The 18870-nt window shown below is 41.0% G+C and overlaps 1 protein-coding gene and 1 long non-coding RNA gene across 9 annotated transcripts in view; one reads left to right on the top strand and one right to left on the bottom strand.

Moving 5' to 3' along the window:
* The window catches only part of VMP1 (vacuole membrane protein 1), a 71292-nt gene that overhangs the window by 9088 nt on the left and 43334 nt on the right, over positions 1-18870 (top strand). For 4 of the 8 annotated variants that reach the window (XR_012838403.1, XR_012838402.1, XM_075771622.1 and 1 more), the window contains exons 4-6: positions 2233-2368; positions 4745-4835; positions 7064-7174. Coding sequence is in view for 5 of the 8 variants with exons in the window: in XM_075771622.1 (XP_075627737.1) it covers positions 2233-2368; positions 4745-4835; positions 7064-7174 (338 nt within the window). In the remaining 3 variants the exon portion in view is untranslated. Of the gene's footprint in view, positions 1-2232; positions 2369-4744; positions 4836-7063; positions 7175-11659; positions 11859-18870 lie in introns of those variants that run through there. The other 4 variants (XM_075771624.1, XM_075771629.1, XM_075771627.1 and 1 more) reach the window with 4 other exon arrangements.
* LOC142604540 (uncharacterized) overlaps positions 12630-18870 on the bottom strand; it is a 43242-nt gene continuing 37001 nt past the window's right edge. Inside the window, exons 4-5 of the long non-coding RNA XR_012838404.1 lie at positions 13584-18479; positions 12630-12972 (exon numbers count right to left, since the gene is read on the bottom strand). This is a non-coding gene — a long non-coding RNA (uncharacterized LOC142604540). The remainder of the gene's footprint in view (positions 12973-13583; positions 18480-18870) is intronic.

Here is an 18870-nt window from a genome sequence, read left to right as displayed (position 1 = left end):
GGCTTGGTGTGTAAAATGGCTGGCACAATACTCAAAAGGAATTTTTGGTGGTGCCCTCTATGCCCGGATAATGCAGAGGGTCTGAATGCCCCAATCAATCTTGGAAACTTCAGTCATCTCTAAATCTGAAGTCTAGTGGACTTACGTATTATAAAGCCATAGAATAGTTTTATGCTGTGTATTTCCATTCAGTTTTCTCTTAAATTCTTTTTCCCTCCAAAGTTCTTAATTCTGTAGTTGATATGCTGACTTGAGTACCAACAGGGGCTGCAACAGGACTGAGCTGAAAAACTAAACTGTTGGCAAATATGTGGCTGTAGCAGTCAGGCTATACAGCCCCACCCTTTGGCACTGAAAAGTTAGTACTTGGTAATAAAAATCTGTTATGCTCTGGGAGAAATCCAGTTATTAGTCTCTCAATTTCTAGCTTTTCTGTTGACATTTAGCTTCACTATAATTTATCAGTTTCAATGATAAATTACTAACAGAACAGTTAACTACTTCATCTCCTGCCTTGCCTCTGTTTTTCCTACTGGTGTGTCTGAAGTAGGCTTGGGCTAATGTGTAGGACTCATGAAAAATAACCTGAGAATGTTCTATGAAGAGCCTTGTGTCACTGAGTTATCTGTGCTGTGTAGTATAGCATAGAAATGATAATAATTTTAGTTTGTTTCCTGTCAGCTTTGAATGTGCCAGTTCCATATTTAATTAAGTTTTGTAACCAAGTGATTTCTCAAGTTGCGTGCAGTCTTACACCATTGTCTTTTATGACCTTTACTAAAAACAAAGTCATAAAAACAAGGTTGAAGCATTTTTATTAGACACATTAAGTGGAAAAAAATAGAGAATAGAAATTCTTGATGCAACAAATGCGGCAAGATTTAAAGTGGAACTGTATGTGTGTACGTATGGAACAAATCAAAGCCTTCTTCTTAAAGGCTTAAATCATTCTGTAACTCTGAGGGAATGTGGATGTTATCCAGTATTTGCCGTTGTAGGATTTGTTAGTTATCTAAAGCAACTGATGCTTACAGCTAAAGAATACAAAATGAAATGGGCTATGTGACTAATGAGGTATGCAATTTCTATGTAAATATTAGCTTCTGATAAGGCAGCATGTTTCAATTACTGGAATAAGACTGAAATAATACATCTTGAGTTACAGTATGCTGGGGATTCAGATTAGATTAACATTTGAAATGCAACAGCATTTTACAAATTTTAAAATTATATTATTGCAGTGTTTTAAATGTATACAATACAGACTACATATGTTTTGACTTTGTGTAGTAAGTGATGTTTAAACAAGTTTGGTGTCTGGATACAAGAGTTATTTTTGTTTATTTTTCCCATTGTTTTGTGATACTGTTTTTTTGTCTTATTTCAGAATTCATTCTCTTTAAAAGCTTAAAAATTATTACCGCTCATTAGCTTGATGACCTTTGAACAAGCCATTCTCATCCAAAAAATAGCTAAGGTTTTTATTAACCTTGACTGCATTGTAAGGGCAAAACAACACGTTTATTAGAAGAACCTTTCTTCTGTACTCGTATGGTAGCGTACAGTGACGGGGGTTACAGTAGCATTGAGCTTTGCGTTATAACCAAATCATGCAGTTAAAAGCAACCAACTGTACAGTGTCGGTCCAGTGAAGGTCCTTCTCGTGGCAGCACTTCCTCTGGTGGGCTCATGTTGGAGAAGCTGAAGAGCATGGCAGGGCTTACCACAGCCTGAGGATCCTGACTGGGAGGGTAGATGCTGTTATCCAGTTACACGGGGACTGACGTGTATAAAGAGCGCATGTAATTCAATCTAGTTCAATCGGAGAAGTCTGAGAATAGCTTTGGAAGAGAACCAAATTCAGAAGTTCAAAGTGAAATGTGGTCTCTGTTGTGGGTGATAGTCGCATTTGACCCAATATATGAGCTGATTTGTAGCTAGTAGTGCAGTACCTTGCATAAAGGCTAATAGAGACACCAGTATCTTTTTGTTCCCTGGGCCATGTAGCTTCTTGAATGGTTGTCAGCTACATGGAGGAAAAAAGCCTTTGCTGGAGGTCCCCTGATTTCTGATGCTCTTGGAGCAAATGCTTTGTGATGAGTAGAGAAGATGATGGAGAGCTCACGTCAGCTTCCTAACAAAGCAAAGAAAAAAATGCAGTATATTTTTGGGTGGGATAGAATCTGAACTTCCAGCCTGTGCTTTTACCTTTCTGTTGCTTTTCATTTGCAGATTCCTCTTTGTTGAGTGAACGGAAGCGACGGGACCGAGAAGAGAGGTTGAATATTGTACTGTGGAGACAACCGCTTGTTACCTTGCAGTATTTTTTCCTGGAAACTCTAATAAACTTGAAGGAATGGACCATAAAGTAAAGATCATTTCTTTAACTTCTACTAAGCATTCTGGGGAAACCCATGCTCTGATTCAGTAGGTCATTCTGACATCTTGCTTTCCCTGATGATTCAGAACTTTAAAATTCTTCTTTCAGAAAACCTACTTACTTTTGTACCTTAAAGATGGCAACTGGAACATATACCACACTTCTAGCTGTGCACCCAGACCTTCTGTCTAAACTACATAAGTGTAAATACAGGAAGGTGTCAGTGGAAGAAAATTGCAAACTGCCTTTCTGAAGAGTTGAATATTCCAATTTGAAGGAGCAGGACAGTATTTAGGGGTCCTTAAGGCAAGAGATACTGTACTTATGACTGCAGTGTTAAGTATGTGTCTATTAATGTATGTGTTAGTATCACTGAATGATCTTCAAATAGCTCAGCTGGGGCAGGGTTCAGGGTTACGTGGAACTTGCAGTGATGTTTATCACGCTGCAAAGAGGACTTTGCTTGTAAGCTACGTGGTCCCTTTCACAGCAGGAAATGATTTATTAAAGCACTTTCCCTAAGCGTTATTTACACACTGGACAAAATGGGCTTTTATTCCAGTTAGAAAATTTGCAAGTAGTGGTCCTAACATCCCCTGCTAATGCTGAAATGTATAGCACTGGCCTTGAGAGGGTTTGGAGTGCCAAAAAGCAAACATGAGTAAGATTTGCAGCTGAAAAAGCCGGGAGTAGCAGCCATGCTAGTGCTTGTGTTAGTAACTGGAATCTTTTGTGTTTGGGACTGAGTTTACAATCATTTTGCCAGTCAGAAGATAGGATCTAATATCACCTTGGGTGATCCTAGCTGTTGTCCAGCTCCTTCTCAGAGTGAGTCGAGATTGGGGATGATGGGCGATATCCATTGACCCCTCTGGGCTAGGTTCAAGGTGCTGACACATAGGATTCATTGACAGAAACTTCTGTTTTCTGGTTTGATCTTCTGAAATTATTTGTGTGAAAAAGACCAGGTTTACACAGTGTAGTCTTAATCCCCTTTTTTAGACACCCTGCCCCCCACCCCCCAAAAGTCAGACCCCGAAACCTACTTATTTTACTTTCAGCTATCATTGGGAATTGTTTCTTTGAGAACTGTTTTATCAGGTCTTACGTTAGCCATTTCTGACAATCTTCAAGCATTTCTTTAAACCCAGCAGAAATAACATCTGAGGTCTTATATTAAGCTGACTATTACCTGGCTTCCTAGACATCAAATTCTGTTACAGATAGCACTTGCATCCTCTGTTGTGCAGCACATCTGTGTTGTCTAGCGCTAGCGTGACAATGTCTTTACAGGAAATAACACTGCCTATTATAAGCTATTAAGTTGAGACCTCAGATTGACTCTTAATGATATCCTGTGTTCTACTTGAGTAAATTGTGATTTAAATGATGACCATCACTTGAAAATCCAATTCTCGTACTAATATAAGCAGCACAAATTATTTTAAAATTTAAGAAAAGTTAGAATGACTTTATTCAGCTTGCTTAATATGAAATATTTCTGTTTTCCTGTATTACACGTCTCAAATTTCTATCTTTTTCTGTCTGTCTAAATAGATAAGTTACGTTCATAGTTTGCTATTTCATGTCTGAGATTTGGAAGTGATGCTAGCACTTGCCTTTTTTATATCATTAGGTGACAGTACAATAGAGTTTCTAAGAAAATAATAAATCTATTTGCTAATCTACTGTGTGTGGCCACATACACATCAAGCAGAACATGTATGTAAAACTAAACAGGCTCAAAAGTAATTACATTTTTCTCCCCTTACGGTAGTAGCTTCATAATGCTTCCTAATTAGCTCAAATGTATTTCTTAAACTTTGAGCTGTTATGAGAGATACTAATTTCAATGGATCAGGGGAATCAAAATAGTGTAAAGATTTGTTCCTCTTACTGTTGCTGTGGTTCTGCCCACCAGCACACAGTTTGAAGTTAGCACTTCTGTGGTCCACCCACAGCTCGTCCCTCGCCCAGGGCCCGTGCAGTGCCTGCTTTGCACTTCCTTAACCGTGGATGTTGTTGATGGCCCCGTGTTTGAGACTCTCTTGGCTGCAGAAGCTGATTATTTGTTTTCAGATTGTGTTTGTTTTCAGACAGTTACTTTGTTTTTCGTTATTTAAAAAAAAAAAAAGCATGACTGAACTTTGGTCTCACTTGACAGTGAAGTAGAGATTTTTCCATAAAGACTAAAGGCTCCCCAGATATTGTCTTGGGAAGCTTATGCTTTTATAATAGCAGATTTTTCAGCTGCCATTGCCCCCACTGGCTACATCCACACAGACCCAGTCTACAGGGATAACTAAGTTACTTTGAGATGCATGTTGAATTATGAAAAACCCTAATTGCCATTTGTCTTTTAAGATTGTGGCATCGGCGAAGTATCTTGGTGTCTTTTTTACTGACGCTTGCAGTGCTTACAGCTACGTATTACGTTGAAGGAACACATCAACAGGTATGGGTTTTCTAGTTACTTTCCTTAGTGACTAATACTTCCTGCGCTAAAGTAGATGTACTGGGAGTTGAATGGGGTCTTCTTGAAATTGTAATGTATCTTTTCAACTCCTACTCACTAAGGATATTTGTTTCTCATGTCATGACTCCTCTCTGTTGTGTGTGGATGAGTTGCATTTTAGAGGTGGGGAACGATCAGCTGTATCGTTTGATCTATTCTGTTGCATCTGTAGGTGTCCCACTTCTCATCCGTTCCTGAATCAGCACACCTCCGATGCTGCAGCACTCCTTCACATCTGCTGTTAACAAGCTTTTAATAGTGGTGTGAGCTCTTGAGATCTAATGTTAAACTGAGTCGTGATAGAACTTTGTGGTTCCCCAGAAATGTTGTTTCTTCTGCTGTGGAAGGGTCTCCTGACCCCTGTCACATGCTAGGATAGGTGAATATCTAGACATAAAATGGTTTCATGGTTCCAGTCTGGTTCTGTGATGCTTCTTATACCCCCACTGTTTTAAAATGGTTGTTTTAAAAACTTCCTTGTGCTTTGGAGTACATTGCTTTTTCATCACTTGAAGTGTAAGCCATTGCTTAAGCATAAAGTGATGGTGCTGTCTACACCTTTCCCTTCCCCGTTTCTCCTTGAGTTTCAGATTTTCCCTGAGGGCAGGCAGCCCTTTTAAACCCTGCAGAGCATTTCCTTGTGCAACTGAATCATCTTACCGCTCTGACTCTGAGATCAGCAGGTTCCCAGTTTCAGAGAACTTGCTTACATCCATACTGCTGTGGTGTGTCACTGGCTGCCTGAGGGACATGCAGGTCTGGAACAGGAGTCCTGGCTTCCCAGGACGGGACTTGAAATGCAGTGAAACGAGTTGCTTCAGCTCATCGTGTCCTCGCTCACTCAATCCCATGCTCGAGACCTAAGCACTTGCACGCAGAGCAAGTTGGTGGATGGTAAATCGGTGGCCTGTTTCCGATGGACAAATACCTGCTTCGTTAAGAACTGCCCTGGGTTGGTGGCCTTGTCAGCATGAAGCCCGGAGCGTGACGCACTCGACATTTGCCACTAGATGGCTCTTACAAACTGGTGCTGAGGGCCATGGCCCCTGAGCTGGCTGTGGGGCCTCCGCTGCCCCAAGGCTTGGCACAGCAGTGCTGCTCAGGAGGTTTCCTTGAGCCTGCTGGGAACAAACCTGTGCCTCCGGGGCTGGCGGGGGGAGCGTGACCTGCAGGGTCCTCTGCAGGACCTCTCCAGCCTGGGGGGTCTCAGTCAGGTGTGCCAGCAGGTATCTGTCCATCCCCCTTCCTCCAGAGCTCCCTCCCTAAAGTCTGTGTCTTGCAAGCGCCTCTACCTATCTCTGTGTACCATCTGCGTATACTTGAATATGAGCCACTTTTTTTTTTTTTTTTTTTTTCCAAAAGCATACTCAAAATACCGAAGTATGCTTGTGGTTTTCATTTGCTGGACTTTTTTTACACCCTGGCAGGTTACCAGTCTTAACCAGGCTTCAAACTTCATCCTGGTGCTGTTGGTCCATGGGTGGTACAAAAGGTGGCACCTCTTTTTGAGGCTGTGGTACAGACACCTTGGTGACCTGGCTCATCCTCTTAGTATTGCTCTCATGGCAGTGAGAGGGAGATATTGCCTCCCATTTCTCCAGTGCACCCACGTGGACTTCTTATGTCCAGAATCTGCTGTGACTTTCCCTTATCCCCTCATTTATGTGTGCAACACACAACCAACATTTTAATCTTTTCTTAAAAGTAACAAACCTGGTTGCTCACTGGTCCAAGATAAAACATTCAACAGACTAACTGAGAGTGCAGCTAATTCTATTCCTTTATTTCATCTGTTCAGGCAATTTCCTGAGCTGGCTGCTTGCTGCTTGGGCTCCAGTAGACACTGTCTGGGGCTTGCTGCTCACTGCTCACACCTAATATGCCTGTTCTGGATTTCAACCCCCTACTATTGACCTGAATTTTTCATCAGCCTCCTTGGAAACTTGCTGATTCTAAGGCGTGTGGGCTTTTCTTTTGAAAGTGCGATGTTTTCCGTACATGTCTGTGCTGTAATTGTAATAAATTGCAAATAGAAGTATCTTGGATTGTATTTCAGTTATTGTAATCCAGATAACTATCTGCATTAGTTTGTAGCTATAACTTTCTCTCCTAGGCGATATCACCATTCTTGTTTTTTTTTTTTCTCTTTTGTGACTTTTGTTTTTCAGTATGTGCGGTATATGGAGAAAAAGTTCTTCTGGTGTGCCTACTGGGTAGGATTAGGCATTCTGTCCTCTGTTGGACTTGGAACAGGTCTCCACACCTTTCTGCTCTATTTGGTAAGGATATTTCCATACCGTGTTCTTTCTGAATTGAGTATTTTAATTGTTGCAGATTTTTAAATATGTGAATAAAGAATATTGCGTAAGTCCTAAATATGAAGTACTTCTGAAGGAAAAGAAATACTTAGTGTAATGCTTCTGGGCTCTAGTGAATGTTATTCATATTCTTTATGGGAAATAAAAGTCGGGGGGGGAGCAGACCGTCACAATGCTGTATAACCTTGTTTTGTAGTTTGTATGCTATATGTTTGCTGAACTGTAGGTATTAGCCTGCTGTTAATACTCACTTTGAAACAATGAGTCAAACTCTGCAAGCTCTATACTCTTACTGCCTAATTTAAATGAAACATTTTCTAGTGCGTGCAGCTCGATGTTTCCATTTAAAATTTTTCTGCATACTCTTATTTTTTAGTAGCTTAAAATGATCATTTTTCTAGCTGAAACCACTGAAATAGGCAGCTATTTTAAAGTTCAGTCTATTAATTTTGCTTTGAAAATAATAGCAAGAAAAATGTTTGTCTACAAAGATAAAATAATATCTGTTATGAAAATTTGTATGATGTTGTTTATCTCAACTTAGCTAGGAAAGTCAGGGAAATGTTTGGGTGTGTTTTGCTTTTGGCCATTGGATTAGTTCCTTGTTTATGAAACCACTGTCCTGGATTTAAGAAAAGGATTCATGGCCACAAAATAATTAAAACCAGTTTATGCAACGAATGTCATCTTGTATTTGGAACAATTACAGATGTTTACTTTCAGAACTGCTTTAATCATTAGCAATAACACAGAAAACACTACAAGAAACAAGAAACTCATGCTTTTCCACACAGCAGGGCAATGTCTGTTAGATCAAATGGCATCTGTATGGTCTGCATTTGCAGTAGTCTCAGACTTACTCTTAGTGTAGCTTCTCTCCTAAAGACTGTGGAGGCAGAAAGTAGAGGCGAAAGGAAACTATTGCTAAACAGAAACAAGTTTACGCATGCATAGCCTTCTAGACAAAAATATTGCTGTCAATCCAAATGATTGGAAATGGAAATTCAGTAAAGCTGATGAACACAGTGTCTAAACATTTTTATGTAACCCTGAGTAGTGCTTAGACATCAGTGAATTGACAATGTACAGATCTTTCCAACTTGCAGAGGCAATGCTGTTAATAGCTTAGGGACGGTAAAAAGACATGGGCTGGGCAGAGGGAGAATCAATCATAGTCATCGGTCCCGAGCCGAGGTGCTCTGCCTCGCTGGAGAGGCAAACGAGCATCGAGTGATGCCTGGGTGGAGCCCAGCTCACAAACTCAGCTCGCTTTGGGTTCTCTGCCAGCCTATGGTGGGAGTGAGAACGCAGCAGGATGGGATCACCAGCTATTCAGCAGGACAGAGAGAGGAAGGGAAAAGAAAGCAATTCCAGGTTTGCTGCAGAAATCAGTTGGTCATGATTTAAATCAGCAAGGAGGAAACAGTTTAAATGATAAATTTTAATCTTGTTCTGCTTTTTATATATTTTCTTAGGCTATCAACCAGTGAGAGTCAACTTGAGATTTCCTCTAACCAAAGATTTCATGTATTTAGCCATTCTCTTTGCAGCAGTTTGGCGACCTTATCATACAGTTCCTATTCTTAATTTCCACACGTGTTGTGTCAGAAATCTAGTGAATCAGAAGTGTTATGCACCATTTCTTAACAGTATTTGAAGTGTTATAGTGTTTCTTTGCTATACATTGATCTGACACAGGGTAGTAAGAGTGCTGTCATGTTATACCCTAGGCTACTCCAAGATGGTTTTGTCACATAAAGAAGTCTTCATAAGACAGCACCACTTTTTTTCTAAAAGAAAGTGGAATGAATTGACCTTTCTTTTACTCTGTATTTAAAAATCAAGATGTTTAAATAGTTCTATATTACTTTAATAGAAAACAAATTAAATTTCACATCATATCACTTAAGTTTTCCTGTGGCGCATGCGAACCTAGTGGATATATTTAGGCCATGAGCTGAGCTGACGTTAAAGTTATATATATATATGTATGAAACAGAACTTCTCTATTGGCTTGTCAATATAATTTATGGTGGGCGTATAGGAGGTGAACAGGTCGTGCATCACCTAGGAAAAGAAACTTAGTTTAATGTTGTTAGTGAAGGTATTTATTTGGAATGTAAGAGGCAAGTTTTCACATAACTTCATTAGGAGGGGAAAACCAGACAAAATAGATTGCACTGAACAATTAGAAGGTGGTTATAGAATAAAATGTAATAAAACTATGCCATCAACATCTAATGTGTAGCAATACAGGAGAAATACTTGTTTAAGTATGTACGGCAGATAAGCATGTTTCTATGACATTGAGGGAATTCCGTAAAGGCAGCGGGTGTAGGAAGAGAGAGACACAAGGATTCATTTTCCTCTTTTCTCCTGTGCAAGATTTAGTCATTAGCCTGGACTGTAAATTTAGGACTATTGCACTTTGTCGGCACTGAACGCTTGTCTGAACCCCGAATGGTTCATGATCTGGTGGCACGTATCTGGCTTTGTAGCCACTAGATGGCAGTGGGAGTGTAAAAACAACTTTATTGCCCTAACAGTCTGTTGCCATTTTAAGTACCTGAACTGTTAATATTCTTGTCAATACAGCGATGTATCAGCAATATCTATATGCACTATGCTATCGATGTAGTAATACCCTCTTAATAGCTCCTCAGTTTGAGCCTGCACCTTGTATGAAAGGGAACATGGAGTACTAGTTTAAGACTGTTGGTGTAACTTTTAGGGGTAAATTATTTCACAGTAGTATTCTGGATTTAACCCATCTGGAAAGAGTGCTATTAGGAGCTCTAGCTTTCAAAAGGAGGAGTTTTAAACTAATTTGCTTTGTTGTGCAGCAGTTGCCTCTAAAAGTAGGTTAAGCGGGGAATTCACTGTATTAACTTTTACACTAATGTATATCTACTTTCCATGGTCCATATACTTTAATTACATTTCTTCATTATGGTAAACCTTATTCTTCTATCGATTCAAAGAAATGAAAAGTTACAAAGCAGCAAATCCTCTTCTTTAGTGCCTGGATTTGCTGGCAATAGAGAATAGACTCACTAAGTCTTCTAAACACTTCTCAGTAAGTGTTCTAAAATTGCTTATAATTAATTGCTCATTTTATATCTGTACATACAGTGAGATTGTTGGGAATGCAATTCCATGCTCAGAGAACAACGCTCCTGGGCCCACGCCTGTGCTGCTGAGCTCTTGTTGATGCCTGCAGTATTGTCTCTGCCGGTAAGGGCCAAGGGGTAGGAATTGATGGCATGTAGGCACCTGTTCGACAGCACGCCTGAACTTCTCAGCTGTGACACAGGTGCATCTTTTTAAATATAGCCCTGCATTTACTGCATGCAGCTATTTTCATCTCAAACTGTTCATAAGCTGGGAAAAATCATAGTAATAGTTATGCAATAGATGCAGCATATGTATGGCTCTGGATGTTTGCTTTCCCTGGCCTGGTGAGCTGTTTTTCCAGTGTTGAAAACTGTTGTTTGTCCGGATTCTTCACAGCATCCCGCACCAGCTGCTTTTTGGAGGGGCACGAATTCAGGTGCCAGGAGAGATCCTGGGGAGTACTTGGAAACAGTTTGCCTAAAGTAGATTTTACAATCCAAAGCAGTCTCAGTTTGGGGGGAAGTTGCTGACCCTGGTTAACATCAGTTCACGTCTGATTTGGATTTTGTTGGTCACCAGCACATTCTTGCTGCAAACATCTCTGTCTAGGAGGGAGAGGTCATTTTTGTTAGTTTGATAATAGGCTCTTTATTGCTATTTCTGTGATTCGGGAACTTTCTATATATATTATAAGGGTCTGAACGTTGTCTGCTGCATTGGTTCCTAGTTTAATGCTGCTTCCTTGGTTGCAGCCAGCAGCAAATGTAAAATTTGACATGGCTTTTTGGGAAACGATTCTCGTGCTGCAAATTGGCACGGAGCTAAGGGCTGGCACAGAGCAGCTCTTCTACACAGAAATAGGGAAGCAGGCCACTCTTCCAAGAATCCTCTTTATTCTGACACTTTCAAAACAAGTCTGCTGGCTTATTTTCCCAAAGTCCATTAAAGGTTTTTCACAATTCTTTAAAAACAACACTTTAAAAATAGTAATCATGATGTGGCTCTGTAGGAAATAAAACTATTGTGATTAACGACTCTAAATACTGTTTTTAGCAGCACACGGCTTTTTTTATTAGTCCTGAGATGTTTTCTCTTCTCTTGGTGGTATATTAAAATATAAATGGCATGAATCACCTAATTACCAAAAGAAGATGACTGAGGGTAACTCGTCAGGAATTTCTTGCATTTGTACATCTTGGAGAGATCCGTTTGCTGCCACAAAATGAAATGAGGGAGCTGCCAGAGGGCCGGTGGGCAGCGGGCTCCGGCGGAGCGGGGACGCTGGGTGGAGCGCCGGGTTGGGACCGCGCTGCCATTGCCATCTTCGCGCAACGCTCGGCCTCGTGATTCGGTTTCAGTTCAACTCTGGCAAACGGATTGCAAAAGACGCAGCCGAGGCAAACAAAATCAGCTTCAAATTAATGCCTATCAAAAAGCCTTGCGCGAGCAGCGGATGATAAATGTCCCTTCTGTGTACGGTCTGTTATCATCTGTAACGGTGGGGGGATGAATGGAAGCGAATTCCTTACAGGTCAAAAGGCTTTGGCTGTTTGCATTTGTTTGTGTTTTTGTTTCTTGAATATGGATCTCTGCTTGCTTGCTGATAGAGCCAAGTGGAGCAACTGCTGAAAAGGTTTTTGCTGGTGGCCGGGTTGTGGACTAGCACAAACAGGAAACATGAGGTACAATAGGAATGTTTTGTGTGCGGAGGTCACACAAGAGTTCGAATTTTGTCAGAACCGTAATACGTGGGTTTGTCACTTAATTCTTACTGGGGTGGAAGAGAGCATGGCAATAATTTCAGGCCATGAAAAAGAACAGAAAGCTGCCTTTAAAGAGAAGGGAATCGGAAAGACAGCGGCCTGATTGACAGGGCTAGCTTTAGAGAGCCGGTTCGAGTTTATCTGGGCTCGAGGGTTCAATGTCTCGCTTTTTCTTCTGAATTGGTTCCAGGGTTCAGCTTTGGCAAGGGCTCGTGTTCTGGCCTCCCCAAAGTGTGGTAGTTTGCAGCTGAAATGAGTCGTGTTGTGGCCCTATCTGAACTGGTTTAGGTTAGAATCTGAAGATTTAAAATCCAGGCACCTTGTGCAATTACAAACCCATTAGCTTTTCATACAAATGTTGGTGTAAATAATTAAAAATAAAATAACTAACAACCAAAAAACCTTTTCCTGCCAGGACTATTGAAAACTTTTCAAAATCAAACTTAATTCCTTTTAGTTATCTGGTCCCAGGAGCTGAGCTTGCAAGGAGACTCGTGATAAAATTACTAAAGTGCTTCGAAAAAGAAAAGGTCACAAAACAGGGCTTACTCCACTTTTATGAAGTAGACAGAATAATTTGGAAATCCACAGAACTTGCTCTCATTTTTTCCCTCCATTTATTTACTGTGACTTTAATACAGGAGTATTTTCATAGTGATTGTCAGCTTCAGGAGAAGTTTTGCTCTTTCCGTGTGGATCGTTCAGAACTGGTGTGGGAGTAACGCAGAACACTTTGGGTTCTGCGTGTAAGGGAAGAAGTGCGAAACAGCCAGGCGGGAGGGCGCAGCCGGGCTCCCCTTCCCAGCGCTGAATTCTTTTTGTTAGGTGAGGTGTTCGTTTCCAGGCCGTACTCTTCATCAATTCACACGTCAACTTGCAAGCCTGAAGGAAATGAAATAAAAAACCCGATTCTGTCTATTATCTGTGCTCAGATTACTGCTATTGACTTGTTAAGGTAGTTGAAAGAAAAATAAGCGGTGGGTGCAGAAGACAGAAATTAATTCTAAAGTAAGTTGAAATGGATCCTGTTTGTGTGAGGGTTGCTTCTGACTTACTCTCTCATTTGTTTCCTTCATGCCTTTAAACCTATTTCCTCCAGCTGTCCTAAGCTTTTTACAATGACCTGAAACATCCTGGAATACTTGAATCAACATAAAACTTTAAAAAAAAAAAAAAAAAAATCACTTTTGCTAACCATCTCTTGATGGGAGCTCCTGCTTACAGCTCACATGAGCTCTGTTCTGCTTGAAACTGCAGCGATGATATTAGTGCACTGATGAAGTGGAAGGGTCCAATGAATTCAACTAGACACTGCTGCCAGATTAGTTGTGTAACCTGGGTGTTTCTTAAATCTTCTGGCGGCTTGCTTGCATTTAAAAAAAAAAAAATCTGAGATTAAAAATGGTATTTTCAAGGAGAAAAATGTTCATTTGGAGTCTTAGTCCCTCTAAGTGCACCCACTGTTGTTGTATGTGTCAGTTACCAATAGATACCTGCAGAGAATAAAACCCAGCACCTCTGGTTTAGATTATGCTCTGGAAGAACAATCCCTTCCACTGCTGCCGCTCAGTCTGAGAGATTGTGGACTGAGCCCCAAGCCCCGATTCTGGTCCGTCAACGTGAGCTGAAACCGATGGTGCTTTAAGTTCTGCTGGGTGCAAGCCTGGCAACTGCCGAGCAGCCGCCGCTGGTCCCACTGTCCTGCTCCGAGGGTGGTAACCTCTGGCATAGGGGCTGCTGGAACAGCTGGAAGCAATAACCTCCCGTATTGCCCCACCATGAACTGCTGGACCTTGTGAGTCAGAGCTCGAAATGGTGTGACTGCGAGTTCCATCTATGGCCTCCAGTGCTGCTGAGAGCAGTGTACGTCAGAGTCTGGATGGTTTATCTAAAGCTGGAACTGTGGCAATAAACAGCTAATGTGCAGCGTCTCCATCTGTGCAGGATTAGCTACCTTACTTCGACTTTTCAGAAGTCCACAAAATATTGATGTCCAATTAATATTTAAGCTATATCAAGCGTCTTGGCCAGCCATAGGGATCTGAACTTGCGCCAAGCTGAGGAGTTAGTAAGATGATCGGTACACCGTTTTGTTCCTTTGGAAGGTTGATGGACTTTACCTTTTAGATGCTGACGCCTTGTTTTTGTTATCTGCTCTCAACTTCCTTGTCACTGGTTCTGTGTCTCATAACTCTGCTGGGAGGTCACGTTATGCTTTCTCCTCATTTGCTCCCTTGGAGTCTCTGCTCTTTTTTCTTTTTTTTCTTTTCTTTTCTTTTTTTTTTTTTTTTGCACAGCCTGAACTTTATACTTTTCATGTCACTGCTTCCTTGAACAGGCTGGAAATAATGATAACAGTGCAGGACGATGTCTAATTTGAGGCATTAAAGCCAATTGTCACTACTAGTGTCAATTTGAATAGATGCTGTGATTTATTCTTCAGAAATAATAAGTGGGTGGCTAGGGAAGGGCAAGGAGAGAATACTGACAGATTATTTTTGTCTTCTGTCAGCACCAGAGTATAAACTTGGATTCTTCCAATTGTGCCCTTCCCTGACACGAGTCTGTTTGCTCCTATAGAAAATAGCGTGGGCACAGGCTTACAAAACGTCTGCTTTTCATGTTACTCCTCAAAGTAGCAACGTGGCCCTGTTATGCATGCAGTGGTACCACGTGCCTGCTCCCTTGGTGGTTCTTGTTCAGTCATATTCAGAGCTTGTGGCTCATCGTTTGGAATTTCCATCAGCTCTGCGATGTGGTGCAAGGCTCGACTGAAGTGGGAATAGAAACTTGCTAACAGACACGTGATTGTAAAATTAATACATCGCTTGAAATGCCGTGACGGTCTGCTAAAACTAGCCCTGACTGCTTGATGGATGTTTGTGTCACTTGTGGATGCTCGAGGTACAGGATCCTTCTTCATTCCGAGCCCGTTTTACAGCCAGCACCGCATACCAGACGTTATGTAAAATCGCGAGACGTTTTAATCTTGTAACACAGACAGACAGACTAGATTGACATATTTACTAGCCACCTCCAGATCAAGCTTTTCCCTCTTAATCACAGAGCAGTTTTCTTTGGGGGTAGTTGTCCACTGCTCTTGAAGATAAAAAAGATGCTGTAACTCAGTGTTACTTTCTTGAGAGGTGTAATGACTTCATAGATAAGTATGAGATGAGTCGCAGCCTGGGGCAACGCTTGCAGGATGTTTCCCATGAGAAGCAAGCTTTTGTTTTTCCAATTTATCTTAATCAAATATAGCATGACATGTTTCCCCCCTGTGGAAGGGCTGAGTCTTGAACCCAGTATGAACAGCAGTGTATCCATGGAGGAAAACAGATTTTTAGTGCATTAAGTTCAGCAATGAGTTCACTGTAATATTTTTCTTGCTGGCAGGCATATCACTTTTCTTTGTGAAATGTTTCTAAATTAGAGACAGTCTAAAATTATGTCTTCCCCAAATATAAAAGGTTAAAATTAGATGTAGATGTTCCTGTGCTCGTGTCACTTCAGCAGGGTGGCTGTGTCCGTGAAGGGGCATGTGAGAAACCAACATTTGACATGGAGTTTGTTTCCAGCTTTAATTGTGTTCACAGTCTAGGTGCCCAGAATGATTAATGTGAAAATATGATTCACTTTTAATTGGATATTCAGTCATTTTTCCTTATGGTAAAGACTTTTCTGTTTTAAGTATTATACGTATCAGCGTGCTTTTAAGGATTTGAACTTCTTGAATTTTTTTTTTTTATGTGCCTGCTGTCTCTTTCGACTCGCACTGATGAATTTCCAAGCATAACTTCTAGATAAAAAGATTATACTTTCTAGAAATTTCATAATACAGCATTTTAAAGTAACTTATTTCTAAGGATCAGCAGTGTCTCTTCTAACTTGGGTGCCTTCAATCACTGAACTAAAACGTCTCTGAAGGCCTGTGAGTTCAAGAGTTCGAGGTTACCTTCTATGAGACATTAGGATTCTATAGCTAGGAATTTCCAAACTCCCCTAAATTACTATTGCTAAAAAAATAAATTTATGTTGAGTTGATCTTGATGACCGGATCTTGTCGTCTTTGATTTGTAAATTGTACAGATATTTCTAACAAATCGCATTCCAGCCCAACCACAGGCTCCTTCTGGTCGTCAGTAGTGGCAAGCAAATGTTTCTCACCCGAGTCAGCAGAATGTTTCTCAATTTCTGCTCTGTTAGCCCTTGTTAGTGCCTCCTGCAATTTAAAAGAAGGAAAAAAAACCCAAAAAAACAAAAACCAACAAACCAAACCATTGGAAGAGGGTGAGGGAAAGACGGTTGGTGTTCAGGATCTTACATGCCTTGAATGTCGGCGACTCCTCCTGGGTTGGCAAGCAGCATTATCTACTAAATGGCCTGGTTTTAGTATTTGTTTTCTGGTAGGACAGTTTGGCAAATGCCCGTTTCAAAGGTAGAGCTGCAGTTAGAGTCAAAAGAGGGAATGTCTTAGAGGTTTTCCTCAAGCGTTGAAATAAACTGAGCTATTGCAGAGAGGCAAAACACTTAGTATTTACTGCGGCCCCACGCGGAGAGGGTGGAGGAGGTATTATTTGTGAAGAGGATTAAAAACTATGAGAATTAATCCTTCTGGCACAGGGAGGAGTATAAAGAAAACATCTGAGTATATATTGACTGGGATTTTCCAAAGGTGGCACCTAAAGCTCGTTTGAAGTTGGTTCTCTGCTCATTCAGAGTTAAACCGTCACTATTGCTAAATATAAAGCAAAATGGCACCTCTCTTATGAAACACCCAGCGACCCTCCTGCTCTTCCCCACCCCTCCCACCCCCGTTGCAACCATGGTCCTGCTTAGCCAACCATTGTTTTGAGGTGCTTGGTAACCACGGCTTTGTGAAAGTATAATGCTCTATGTAAGCTTTCAGAGCTGAGCTAGAACAAAAGCAGATGTCAGAGATGTTGGGTGCAGCCTGCCAAGCTGTGAGACGTTGTCCATTTGACTAGCAGGACAGCTGGGCTTTGCTGCCAGAGGAGGACACGGGATTGTTCTGCTTTCCTTTGGCTCGCTCTGAGTTCCAGTACTCCACACTTCATCACTCTAAATGAACCGTTTATGCTTTATTTCTTATTCCAGTTAAAATGTGGCTTCTGTGGGTTCCATAACTCCAACTTTTTTCCATTATAGAATTGTTTACATTACAGTGGAAGAATTATGTTCAATTGGCGTAGTCTTCAGGTGGCTCGCTGGCCGTTTACAGCTGCTTTGTGAAATGCCTTTTTTTCCATTGGCTACTTCTTGTAAAATTTTTCCTTTTGCAGACATTTCTTGAGACTGGGAGAGCTCTCTTAACAGGAGGCAATGCTTTGACACTGTTTTGAACCGTTCCAAGGATGGCAACTCGGTTGAGAGAAGCTGCTCATGGCAAGAAGGTCCTGCAGCAGCCTCCTCTCAGGCATTTTGTCATTGCTTGCTCTCCTGAGATTGTGCGGTCTTTTTTACACACCTTGTGCGCAGTTTGAGAAGAAACACTGGTAATTCTATCACTGAAACCTTGCAAGGGGTTGCGGGGGCCTCACTATAGCAGCGATTAAATTTGTCTCTTACTATTATAAAACTGAAACTAACAGTCTCCCATCACAGCTGGCTGTAGTTATACTGTAGTGTGGCATGTCCTCCAAATTTTGTGGAACTGAAAATCATACTTCTTGATTCACACACCATATCTCACTGCCTTGGCAACTACCTTACCATTACTCTCAAGGGAACGTAGGAAATGGTCATTTACAACTCAAGTGCATGGGGATTTCCTTCATGCAAATTTGCTATTCAAGAGAATTTTATTGCAAATTTCTGCAGGTGAAAAGCATTAATTTAAGGAAGATGGCTTGAGACTTTTTTTGTCCCAAGGTAGCTGTCAGATTGGGGAGGAGCAAGCAGGGGATGGGATTAAATTCCCTAAGCTTCTGAGTATGGCGGAGAAAGAGGTTCCCAGGTTTGCCATAAATGTACTTTACAAGTTTAGGAAAGTTTCAACTCTCTCGTTGCATCTGCCCTTGATGAGTAAAATAGAGATACACTATTTGTTTAGACATGAAGTTGCTGGGGATGGGGATGATCTTGCTACAAGTACCAAAAAGTTGTCCATTGCCGTCGGGGCCTACAGAAATGTTGATAATATACCTTATTAGTCATTTGTTCATTCATCTGATCTTTTTTCTCCCTGCCATATCAAAATCACTCTTGAGTGTCAACTTCTGGATCTTCTCTTTTTTCTCTTTTACTTCAATCAACCTTTTTTTTCTTTTCTTCCCCCTCTTCTTCTTTTTTTTTTTCTGTGAGAGGGGCTGTATGGCTGTATCTGTTTGTATAACCCAAAGTGTGCCAAAGCACTTTGAATTAGTCTCCTGCAAAGTAACAAGGGAAGAAATAAAAGAATTTCCTTGGTATCAGAGCAGCTTGTCTTTTACCAATTGCATACCTGAAGAGTGGTTTGATTTTGAATTGTTTCCATATGACGACAGTAGTCACAGCTGTCCTACAGAAAAATATAACTGCTATGTTTTTCAACATTCTTATTTCACTGCCATTAAAAAGTACAGTATCAATGTCATTGCATAAGTCCGGTTCTCTGGTCTCTTCAGTGGGACCTGAAATGTTGACCTGAGTGAACCCAACTAAAATCTTCTTCCCAGCAAGTCTAGAAAAGCAACGGAGCTTCACCTTTTGTGAGAGACCTGCTGTGGAATTTCACCTTTTCATGTGCAAATGAAGCCCACAAGGTCCTCTGAATAAATC

The sequence above is a fragment of the Balearica regulorum genome, chromosome 19 (genome assembly GCF_011004875.1).
Source record: "Balearica regulorum gibbericeps isolate bBalReg1 chromosome 19, bBalReg1.pri, whole genome shotgun sequence".
Lineage (NCBI taxonomy): Eukaryota > Metazoa > Chordata > Aves > Gruiformes > Gruidae > Balearica > Balearica regulorum.
The sequence above is the reverse complement of the archived record's forward strand: the minus strand, read 5'-3'. Positions and strand labels throughout refer to the sequence as shown.